Below are 12,697 nucleotides of genomic sequence, written 5' to 3' on the forward strand. Positions count from 1 at the left end.
CCACAAGCCAGGAAAGTCAATGATCAGGGATGATGGGGGTTGTAGTTCAACAACTTACGATGGGCACCATTTTGGCCACCGTGCTCACTCCAATGTACTGATCAGGTCCTGAAGCTCTAGTCACTGTTATGAGTTCACTGGCCTTGCTTGCCACTAGCTCACATTTTAATACCTTGAACTTACAGCTTGGCTTAGGCTGCAGCACAACATATCCCACTGCAGGTGGAGCAGAACACTAATCCTTTCCTAAAAGGCAAGTGTAGTCCTGGTGGTTTGGGGGGGGGGGGAAATCAGGGGAGGGATCATAAGAGATGCCATGCCACTGGCCAAAAAATGGGGTGTGCACACTTCCTTTGCCAATCTGGTGCCCTCCAGATGTTTTAGACTATAACTCTCACCAGCCCAGCCAGCATGGGATGGGTATGAGCATCAGATTGGCAAATGCTGTCCTAGAAGAATTTCATCATTCCATATATGTTGCTAGAGCAATGTGGAAGGCAACTACAGTGAAGTGGGGCCCACAGTCACATTCATTTTGGAGGAGAGATGCTTGACCTGGGTGACTCCTTTGTTAGAATACTATCAGCATTTAAGCAAGGACACTCACAAAAGCAAGCACCCTTGTTTGAGTGCTTGAGAGCAAACAGGATGCAGGACTGGATGGGCCTTTGGTCTGATCCTGCAGGGCTCTTCTAATGTTCTTAAAGAGAGCACAGTGCTACTCAAGCTGGTTGTGTGAAACATCAAAACCACCACCACGTTCCCTTTTCCCAAAGCCTTTTGGGTCAGGAGAAAGTGGTGGTATCTGCTGGTGTTTCCAAGAGGCCCAGCAGAGTAGCTTTTCCTGCCGAGGACGGAACTGCAACAACTAGTTTAGCATTACAAAGATTTCTGAAGGATTGTTATTCACTTTCATCACCAAAACCACCAACAGAAACATAAAAACTGTCCCATACTGTCATTAAAAAAAAAGCTGAATTTTACTCTGAAGTGCTTTTTCTACTTCGTCATTTCACAAGCTGAAGTCATACGTCTTCCAAAGTGTATGAAAACCTTTGAGGAATATATCAACTACCAACCCCTAAAACAGCTAGCACATCCACAGAAATAACAATGAAATGGCAATAAAGCCTGGTTCTGCAGCACATGATATCTGAAAGAAACAAGCACATCTATTTTCTTAGGCTCTTCAGTACTTAATAAAGAGAGATTTATACCCAGTGCCTGAATAGTTTATTCGGCAAAACAAACTTAAGGTTTTACAGCTGAAACCTTTGCTCTGAAATGAAATCCATTGTTGCTGGTTCAACTTTATTAGCCCATGTTGTACAAAGATTGGAGATCTAAGGTACTGAAAATCAGCTGTCATGGAGCTAAAGCAATATAGACTTTGTGTCTTCAATGACAGAATTGTGTCTTTCTAAAAGGAAAGGGAAGGTCTGCTTCTCACGTTACTCCAAGTGCTCTTTCACAAGGCATGTATAATTTGTTTATAAACCTTTCCAGTTCATTTAAACTTCGTGGTGATGTCTCATGAGACTTTTGGACATCCAAGGACAACCACTGGAGCCTGCATTCTGTTTTTTAACCAAATCAGTCGTAAATACGCCATGGCTAAAAGTCTGCAGCCTGAGAATTGGTGAATGAGTTCACATTAATATGTGAAATTCAGCCCCTAGTCTTTCTGCTGCTTCCTGTCTTTCTGTTGCCTGGTCAGGGTTGTCAGGTCACAATGCAGCAGTGACATCACAAGCCACAACTAGCTCAGTTCTACTTCTAGGTTATGCTTAAAATTCTACAAGGCAGGCTTAAGCAGTATGTGGACCAAGAACTCCCAGAAGTGCAAGCTGGATTTCGAAGGGGCAGAGGAACCAGAGACCAAATTGCAAACATGCTCTGGATTATGGAGAAAGCTAGAGAGTTCCAGAAAAACATTTACTTCTGTTTCATTGACTCAGCAAAAGCATTTGACTGTGTCGACCACAGCAAACTATGGCAAGTTCTTAAAGAAATGGGAGTGCCTGATCACCTCATCCGTCTCCTGAGAAATCTCTATGTGGGACAAGAAGCTACAGTTAGAACTGGATATGGAATAACTGGTTGGTTCAAAATTGAAAAAGGAGTACGACAAGGCTGTATATTGTCTCCCTGCCTATTTAACTTATATGCAGAATTCATCATGCGAAAGGCTGGACTGGATGAATCCCAAACCGGAATTAAGATTGCTGGAAAAAATATCAACAACCTCAGATATGCTGATGATACAACCTTGATGGCAGAAAGTGAGGAGGAATTAAAGAACCTTTTAATGAGGGTGAAAGAGGAGAGCGCAAAATATGGTCTGAAGCTCAACATCAAAAAACCTAAGATCATGGCCACTGGTCCCATCACCTCCTGGCAAATAGAAGGGGAAGAAATGGAGGCAGTGAGAGATTTCACTTTCTTGGGTTCCATGATCACTGCAGATGGTGACAGCAGTCACAAAATTAGAAGACGCCTGCTTCTTGGGAGAAAAGCAATGACAAACCTAGATAGCATCTTAAAAAGCAAATACATCACCTTGCCAACAAAGGTCCATATAGTTGAAGCTATGGTTTTCCCAGTAGTAATGTACGGAAGTGAGAGCTGGACCATAAAGAAGGCTGATAGCCGAAGAATTGATGCTTTTGAATTATGGTGCTGGAGGAGACTCTTGAGAGTCCCATGGACTGCAAGAAGATCAAACCTATCCATTCTTAAAGAAATCAGCCCTGAGTGCTCACTAGAAGGACAGATCCTGAAGTTGAGGCTCCAGTATTTTGGCCACCTCATGAGAAGAGAAGACTTCCTAGAAAAGACCCTGATGTTGGGAAAGATGGAAGGCACAAGGAGAAGGGGACGACAGAGGATGAGATGGTTGGACAGTGTTCTCGAAGCTACTAACATGAGTTTGGCCAAACTGTGAGTGGCAGTGAAGGATAGGTGTGCCCGGCGTGCTCTGGTCCATGGGGTCATGAAGAGTCGGACACGACTGAACAACAACAACTTCTATGTAATTATTGAAAGAAACAGCAGCAGAGGTAGTTTTAGAACAGAGGTGGTGGACATGCAGCTTTCAAAACCTGTGGGCTCCAACTCTCACCAGCCGCATGCAGCATGGTCAGGGATGTTGACCAGTTGTTGTCTAGCATCATCGGAAAGGCCACAGGTTTCCCTTCCCTACCTCTCTAGGGCAAACACCCCTTAGCCCAGTCCTCAGCCCTTCAAACCCGCTCTGTATACAGCATACCTCCTTCCTTCTTACAAACAGTGCACAGTCCCTCCCTGTCCTTATCTCCTTTCTTCAAAGTGATAACTCCAAGGGCCTCTGTTTCTTAGCTCACTATCTACCTAGCATGGGCTCATATTTCTGTATCAGATTTGCCATGATCTAACATGCATCTAGCAGTTCAGAGATTGTTCCCTTTTATTGAACAGCTGTCCTCTGAAACAGGGGCGTCGCTAGGGGGGTGCGGTGGGGGCGGTACGCCCCTAGTGGCAGGTGTGACAAGCGGCGGGTGGGGGTGACAAGCGGCAGCCCCTCCCGCCACTCCCCACGCAACGCCGGTCACCCTGGGAGCAGCAGCGCTGCACGGACGGGGTGCTCCCTCAGCCGTGCGCTGTTGCTCCCGGGGTGACAGAGCAAGCGGAGGCGCATGGGGGTGACAAGCGGCAGCCCCTCCCGCCATTCCCAAGCGCTGCCGCTCCCTCCGTCACCCCAGGAGCAACAGCGCACGGCCGAGGGAGCACCCCGTCCGTGCAGCGCTGCTGCTCCCGGGGTGACCGGCAGCGTGGGGAGTGGCAGGAGGGGCCGGCGCCTGTCACCCCCACGCGCCGCCGCTCGCTCAGTCACCCCGGGAGCAGCAGCGTCGGACCGCCGCTTCCACAGCCTCCTTTTGAGCCGCAGAGCTTAAAAGCGGGCTCTTCGGCTTAAAAGGGGGCTGCAGAAGCGGCGGCGGCACTCCCGGAAACGCCCCGGGGGCGGGGCACCGTGACGTCACAATGTGTTGTCACGACGCCCCGCCCCCGGGGCGTTTCCTTTGCCGCCCTGGGTGCCGCGGAGCCTAGCTCCGCCACTGCTCTGAAGGAAAATATGAGCCACACCAGGCTCTGGTAGAGAAACAAAACTCCCACCCACCCACCCCTCCTCAAATACATATTCCAAAAGCTATTAGTCTTCTGAAAGGTGGATGGGGAGCTTGCGCTGAAAATTTGTGAAACTGCATGTTTTGCTTTGTTATCTATTTCCAATGAGCACCGCAAAGCATATCATGCAAGTGTGTCGATGCAGTTTGAACAGCCAGAGAATGATTGTGGAATTGCTTTCTCATTATGCACAACAAGCTGCAAGCAGCAGATCCAAAGGATACAATCGGGAATAAAGTTTGACACTAAAAGTGTGTGTGTAGGGGAAAAGAGGGCATGAGAATCTAGGACCTCAGAGAAACAGCATGAAGAGAAACCATGGGCAAGGGAAGAAGGTTCAGGGGGGAAAGATGAGTACAAAGTACAGAGCACGACTAGACACAAATCTGGCCTGTGTGCATTATAAGGAGCTGGTGTGTTTCATATCCTTGTCACTTGTGAAATTTAAACACCTTGGCAGGTTTCAACTCTCAGGCCCTTCCCAATACAATAGGAAGTTCCAATCGTGAATTTCCTTTGGAGGACAGAGAAGATAAATGTTTGTGCAGACAGAGCAGGTATTTCTGAGGTGCAACCTGCAATCAAATTTATTTCATTTATATATACACCACCCTTCATCAAAAGATCTCAGGGTGGTTCAAGAAAGATAATGATTTTGTTAACGCCAACACCTTGGGAGAGCAGCTGTTCAATGTGGCCATGAATTTCAGCCTTAACTGCCATTCGTGTGGGCTCACATGCCGATTTCAGGAACCTGCCTGCATCACTCACTGAGATGGTCACTGCTGCCCATTCACTTACCCTGGCTATCAAGGACTATTCTCCTGTCACTGATTTCTCACTCAAAAGGGCAATTGCAAATGCAGCCACGACCAGGTGGAGCAGCAGCAGAAGAGCCAGTGGGGTCCAGGGGCTGGCAATGGGCCCTCTGTTAGTGCACAGGCATTGGTAGGTGATGCCTGATTGTTGCTGACCCAACAATGGGCATTCTGACCTGCACAGCTGATATGAAATGTGAAGCCAGATAAGAAAAGAAAAAAGGGGGGTGGGGTCCAGGACCTCACAGTTGGCACCAAACAGGCTACCACCACCACCACCACCACACATTCTTTCCCACTCTTGTTCTGTATCCGAGCACCCTGCTCTAGAGCTTTCCCCACAAAAACCTGCTATTTAAAGCTCAATCAGTGCAAACATCAACCTGTGGAACTCCCGAATTGACATTTGCTCTGAATCAGCTTTAAAGAGTGGGTTTTTGTGGGGAAAGCTCAGAGCAAGGCAGCAAGCAAAGCAAAAAGACACAGAGCGTTAATGTGCGGACCTCTGCCTGAAAGGGGCAAAACGTAAGTGTAGATAAGCATTTAATTTGCTATATACTATTTCCGCATACAGCAACAATTCTGTCTAGTCCTGAGTATATGTACATATTTATGTACTCATCAGTATTTTATTATTTTACCAGTAATATAACTCTGATGTGGGTACATCCTATAAATTACTTCTGCTTTAATTGTTTCTTCTTTTATTATTAAAATCCACATTACTAACTCTTTCTCTGTGCCTCCCTCCTGTGTGTGTGTGTACACATACATACACTAAGTATTTTCAGAAATTGCTCAGATCATGCACAATTGAATGTTATGTACTTTGGTTGTCTTGGCTTTGTTTTCCTTTGGTCAGGTTAGATGCAAAATAAACGTTTCCATATGAAGAATGCTGATTTTAAAAGAAAAAGAAAAATATTCAGATGCAAAATAGCATTTTTGGTTTTCTAAGTTTGTTTTACTGTGGAGAGTTTAGACAAATAATTTGGCTGCAAAGTTAAGCCATAATCAGTTAAGTATGTGCAATGTCACCACTGATCATGTACCGTTGTCAGTGATGGATCAAACATTTATGATGTATTATCCTGCTTTGCAATCAGGCTAGGGAGAGTAAAGTGGGGGTGGGGGGTGGGAGAGAAAAACTCTCCACTTCAATCTGTTTTTCCAAAAATGACAGGACTTCTGCTCAGATTTTGCTGGCAAGCTTCTAAGATTGTATATTTCCACTAACGTTATTTACCTGAAGCATTTTCTATATGGTCTGGGAGCAACTGAGACTACCACACCATTCCCCTATCTCCACAGAACTGGAGCAGGGTGAGGGCAACGCACTCAGCCAGCAAAATCAAGAGGTAACGCATGCAAGCGTCAATGCTAAAAAAAATTGCTTCTTGTTTTTGTGGTCCTGTTCGTGATTGTAATCACATTCTTGACTGCTGCCGGGCGCCTTTAGAAACAAAACAAAACCCCAAAACCCACAGGCTTTTTTCCCCCAACTGATAAGAATCTAGAGTAAGGCCAGGAGGTTTGAAACAAATGCAGAACAGGACAGGGAACTGGCACTGAGCAGAACCCAGGAGCACAACCACCATCAACAGTAACTGTGCTGCATGTTTTATCGCTCTCTGTTGCAGGCGCACCATCTGACCGCTGACTTAAGCACATACACCCTGCAACATGTGCAGCCTGAGAACAAAGCGCTGGACTTTGTGGAGAGAGGCTGCGTCAGGATGAGATTGAGGCCCAACAAAATATATGTGCACAAATAAATCTGATTTAACTTTGGAATTGTGGTAGCATGTAGATAGGCTGCACCTGTTTTGTTAGCTTCCCCTTTGGAATATGTGGTACCCATATGCTCGTGAGCATATTTTCTGCTTTCTTTGTGACTTTTTCTCTCTACCCCCTGAACCGAAAAGGGCAGAAGTGAGGTGCAGAGGATGCATTTCATGAAAAAAAATTATCTCCCGTGAAAAAATATCCAAGTTATTTTCAGTGATTTGAGGAGGAGAGATGCAAAGTGGGGTGGGGTGGGGATTTCAAAGGCTACAGATGCACTTCAGGGTTCTCCCAGTATTACTCCCCTGCTTCCTTTCCCCAGTATCTGATTATTTTGGTACTTCAGAATGATGCCGAACTTCTTCGCCAACAGAATTATCTTCAGTTTCAGATTGGTCCAAAATGGCTTTCTTCTGTTTACTATCTCCAACTCTGTTTAATACCAGAATTGTAAGTCACTTTCCTCCAACAATAATTTCGCCCTTCTTCTTTAAATTTTAACAAAAGAGGAGAAAAATATGAATTCCCCAGTGAGAATCTTCTGGGAATGACTCCCGTTTCTTAACTTACAGAATTTAAAGCAATCCTAGGACAAACAAACAAATATTCTATATAATAGCATTCCTGTTTGCAAAACAGGATATACTGTGTGTGTGTGTGTGTGTGTGTGTGTGTGTGTGTGTGTGTGTTTGCCTTGGGGACATATATTTACGGCACCCCTAAACATCACATCAGGGCCATCCATAGGTGCCCTTTGGAGGTACCTGCTGCAGCCCAAATATCCCCACTTCCTCCCTCACCTCTGTTTTGAGAAATCTGTAGTGTTAGAGAAATAACAGGAAGATTAAAAAAGAGATACTTCTGTTTCCTTCTCTGCCAATTATGTATATAACCACTATTTAGGGTGAGAGACTGAGGAAGGGGGAATGTCTGCCAGGTGGGAGGTTTCAGTTTTCTGTATGTGTGGAGATTGCGATAAAATGGTGACTGAGCACTACATAGATATATTTATAATTTTGTGTTTTATGAGGATCATATGAGGATTATTATTAATGTATTTTTCTTCCCCCCTTCAGTTTTCCTGTTATATTTTGTGTGTGTGTGTGTGTGTGTGTGTGTGTGTGTATGTGTGTGTGTGTATGTATGTATGTATGTATGTATAAAAACAGAGAGAGAGAGAGAATTTTATGGTATATTAGGTTGAAAAGCTTTAATAAAATTGATTGCCTAGGGGTGTGGAAGCCTGCATGTATGTATGACAGAGCATGAGTGAACAGGTGAATGAGGGAGGGAAGGAGGGAAAGAAAGAGAGAAGGGAGGAGAATGGATTAATAAAGAGGAAAGTGGGAAAAGAGAGAAATGGGTTTTCCTGTTAACTCTGTCCTTGGCCACCACAGGTATGTAGCCCTCGGCCACTTTCCTCCATTGGAATGTGGCCCTCAGCCCCTACAAGGTTGTCTACCTCTGCTATGCTCTAGGCAGCTTTTCCATGTTTGCTGTGCAGAACAAATACTACAGTATTCCACCCCCTTTCTTTCATGACTGCAGTCCTGTTTCCTTGCATTCCGTTTGTCCAAATGAATCAGCCCAAGTTCCCAATCTGGGGAGAGCAGCCAAAAACCAAATGGGAGCAAATTAACACTGAGGGAACTAGTGGAGTTTTTAGCCTAGAAGTCCCTACTGTAGTTGCCTCCAAATGTTTGAGAATCATTGCGCTTTATCATTTATTACTATTTTCACGTAAACCTCGAGGGCCTCGTTGACTGAAGAGGATAAATGAATTATTATTGTTGGAGATTTGGGCTTTGGTACAGACACATGTTCTGTATTTTATACTTGAGGTAAGGGATCCATTGTCCACTTGATGGGTTGGAAATGGGGTGTGTGGAGAAGCCAAGAAAGGAAAACTTTTGTGTCTTTTTTTCCTCTCGGCACTTTGTTGCCATATGGATTGGATAGAGATCACTTTTGTGTGTGTGTGTGTGTGTGTGTGTGTGTGTTTATAACAAACCTGTGGGGGCTTTTTACATTGATAAACATGTGGTTTATCTGAAAGAAATAAAGTATTAAAAATGCACTTTGAACAATCTTTAATGCCCATGGATGTGCCAAACAAAAACAAAAGCATAATTTTGAAGGAACCTGGCCCACTGCCCAATTTGTAATAGGCTACGGGTTTTATTTTCCTTTGGAATATGTTGTTTAATGTTTTAACCATCAGAACTGATGTATTTCTCTCTGTTTTGAGTTTAGGCCATGCACTCTACTCAGCCCCATGACAAATTGAATCCCATGCTAATGTCCTGTAATAAGATGAGACATTACCTTTATAAATGACCTCATGGAGAAGAGGTTGGCCAGCATTGTCGATAGGCCTGGTGCCAGGCAGCTCTGGGCGATGAAGCCCAGCTTGAGTTCTGCAAGGCATATTGCATCATCCCCTTCTTTCCAATTCCAGCTTGGGATATTTAGCAGATGGGCCTGCAAAGGAAAAACACAGGTTAAAGAGAAAGGAAAAAAACCCTAACCAAACATTTGCATCTGCATTTTGCTAACAAAACATGGGGAAGAGGAGGGGGGAACAGGCAACTGCTCTAGGGTTGCTAGTTGTCCATTAAAAAAAAAATCTCTTCTACCCTACTCCTAAATGAGTGTATCAGAGCATGTGCAGAGTGCCTTTTCTTATTTGAAAATAGTTGGCCTAAGGACAGAATGGCCCTGAGTGCAGAGTCCTGCCCAAATGGTGTCATATTTTGTGTACAAGAAATGAATTTTATCAACTCTACAGAAAAAGAACACTGGACACACATGATATTGGTGGTTGATGTCTTTTTAACAGGCAACTGGCCAGGAGGATGATATTCTGGCTAGCTAGTACACCTAGCTGTCCCCCAGAGAAATGTTGGATACCAGAAATGTACCGCTCCAGCCCCTTCACCTCTCACTCTCTGTTTTGTCATAGCTGAATAAATCAAGGTTTGTCACATTAAAAAGTACTTACAATTTTGCCACATATTTAACCACACGTTCATAACTGATGAGTGGAAAAACTCAGCACACCGCTTAGCAGTAAAAAAATAAATAAATCGACCAATAGCTTGGTTACCTCTCTTGTCTTGGTTTTTTTACTACACACACACACACACACACACACACACACACCACCCATCTGGCTGGGTTTCCCCAGCCACTCTGGGTGGCTCCCAACAGAATATTAAAAACATGATAAAACATCAAACATTAAAAACTTCCCTAAGCAGGGTTGCCTTCAGATATCTTCTAAATCTTCCTTAACATCTGATGGGAGGGCGTTCCACAGGGCGGATGCCACAACCAAGAAGGCCCTCAAGCCTTAACTGGTTAGACTGTTGCAGAGAACCCATACAAATGACCAAGTAACCTCGGGATGAGATCCTGGAGTAACCCTGGTCATTCAAAGAATTCTGCCAAGTGGTGAGGATGATTTTACCACTTATTAAGTGTAGATGGTGGTAGTATGTGCAATAAAATGGCTGTAACCACCCTTAAAGGGTTGTATCTTAATCAGAATGTAATTGTGTTACAGATTAGCTTTATTAATAATTTCCTGCACATTACTGAAACTTACAAGAGAGGCTTATGAGAGAGGTGTTAACAAGAGAAAGCTTGGAGATGAACATCCCACAGACTTTCCATTACCTTGTTGTGATACTGCAGCATCTGGGTGATTATTCTTATTTTCGGATGATAATTCTTGATGGAAATTACTCTGAAAAGAAAATACACCAACATTTGTTATTTTCACTCAACAGCAATTCCACAAATATGACTCCATGGCCAAGTAGGATGTCATATTTTTCAGTTCAATAACTTATTCACATGCTTCAGTGGCTGCTTCCATAATGTCCAAACCAGGAAACTGTGGCTTAAGGGCTCCCTCCAAACCATTGGTATGAAACCAATGTTTGATCAAAAGGGGCAAATGTTGTACAGCCTGCTGTGAACTGTTAACACTGGACTTTATGTCCATCATTCCCACTCAGAAAACTCCATAGACCAGGGAATTTAAAATCTACTCTGTAGTTCAAATTCAAACTTGCTAACTTGCTTGGCTCCAGGTCAAACATTGCACCCCAGAATCTCTGAATTGTGACAATTTATTGCTCTGTTGGGTCTTGTCTACATTGTTAGCAAAAAAAAAAAAAAAAAAAAAAAATCAATATGTTTGGGCCCCATTCCCTTGTTGACTAGCCTGGGTCATTCATAGGACATTGTGTTTCTCTATACACACCATCCATAATACATTTTGTACATTATAATTTATATCCCATGATTAAAGTGGGGCAAGAACCTCTGGTTCTGGCTAAAAATCCATACATATTCTATCCACTAGATGAAAAAGCAGACATGACACAATACTGCATTTATTGGAAAACAAATAGTACCTCCTGTCAAACAAAGGGTGGGGGGAGAAGGCTTGTGACCTGTCCTTGAATTGGCCATTTTGTGACAGTGCAGATAATGGCTAAGGGACAATGTCCCAGATGTAGGACAGAACAGGAACAAATGATTTCACATTGTGGTCCAGCTCCCAAGGGGTGCAGTGAATATGAATGCCTTGCTTCTTTTCCCCACCCACATAATAGACCTCCAAAGCCTCCACCAAACAAACAAATGTTATGGTAACAATACCGCAAGTGAAGATTTCCAGTCAGCTACTGGGAGTGGAGGGGAATGTATTGCTCCTATATTCCACAGCCAAGCATGGACTTGACAAAATTGGTTGCATAGCTTGCTCTGACAAGCAAGAAGCAATTTGCAAAGATATTTATTCCACTCTTAATTCTCCTTCTTAAACTCTTTTTTAGCTGAGGCATTTAATTAAGCATTCAATTTTATTGAATCAAACTCGTTTGTTCTGCAAATACGCAGGAGGATTCTGTTCACCCAATAACTTTTTTTTTAATTAAACACATGGAATCTATTTAAAAGCTCACTAATCTGCATCTGGATTTCTCTTTAATCTATGTATATAATTTAAAATCAAAGCAAGAGTTCTCCCACCAGATTAAAATGTGCCTTTGGAAAATTAAAGAAGCCAGGGTTGTGTTTTTTTGGAGGGGGGTACGGAAAGGGATATTCCACAACTTGCTATATGTAGTAACAGAGGGATATTCCACAACTTGCTATATGTAGTAACAAAGGTTCTTGTACTGATGCATTCTGGCCCCCCAACAGCCCACCCCCAAACACAGTCATTCTCAAGATTCAGAGGCCACTTGGCTGGTTCCTGTAGGTCAGATCCTTATCAGATCCTAGTCTTGCAGGCCAAATTTGAAAGGTGAGAGGGGCTGGTCACCTGCCAATTATGTCAGATGATTGGACACTTTGAAATCCCAAAGTCGGGACTTCAAAGCACCACACAAGGCTTGCCTAGAGGCCCTGCATGGTACTTTAAAGCAAATATGGATTTGGCATAAGAGCCAAAGCCTGCTTTCTGTAGGGAAACTTGATCTAGTAGGCTTCAACTGGTGTACGGTACAGTCAAAGCTTGCTTTCTGCCGGGAAGCGTGATCTAGCAGCAAAACCAAAGCCAACTTTCTTTGCACATCAGCCACCTGACTGAGCTCCCTGCTGGTTCCCCGACTCTGCCATAGGTCTTTGGTGACCTATTTGCTAGTTGGCACCATTACAATTAATCAGAATATTTGCAAAACTACCTGGACAGGAACAGGGAAGCACCTGTGGTACTTCTGTGGCTGGTCTGGGGTTTATCTCCCCACACTGCCTTGTGGGAGAAGAGAAGGCATGAGCTATCAATCACACTGTGCCAGAACTACATAAGGCTATACACAAATCCAGACTGTGATCTCTGACCCACAGTCCCTGGAGGTCAAGTGCTTGAGTAGGGGTTGGAGCATGAAGCGCAATAAGCACAATGTATATATTTT

General features: G+C 43.9%; 1 protein-coding gene across 14 annotated transcripts in view; it reads right to left on the reverse strand.

Annotated features, from left to right (window-relative positions):
* Nucleotides 1-12,697, reverse strand: part of LOC117046593 (calcium-activated potassium channel subunit alpha-1) — a 588,284-nt gene that overhangs the window by 205,387 nt on the left and 370,200 nt on the right. For all 14 annotated transcript variants that reach the window (XM_033148697.1, XM_033148690.1, XM_033148689.1 and 11 more), the window contains exons 13-14: nt 10,446-10,515; nt 9,093-9,248 (exon numbers count right to left, since the gene is read on the reverse strand). In XM_033148697.1, coding sequence (XP_033004588.1) covers nt 9,093-9,248; nt 10,446-10,515 — 226 coding nt within the window. The remainder of the gene's footprint in view (nt 1-9,092; nt 9,249-10,445; nt 10,516-12,697) is intronic.

This window comes from Lacerta agilis, chromosome 5, assembly GCF_009819535.1.
Source record: "Lacerta agilis isolate rLacAgi1 chromosome 5, rLacAgi1.pri, whole genome shotgun sequence".
Lineage (NCBI taxonomy): Eukaryota > Metazoa > Chordata > Lepidosauria > Squamata > Lacertidae > Lacerta > Lacerta agilis.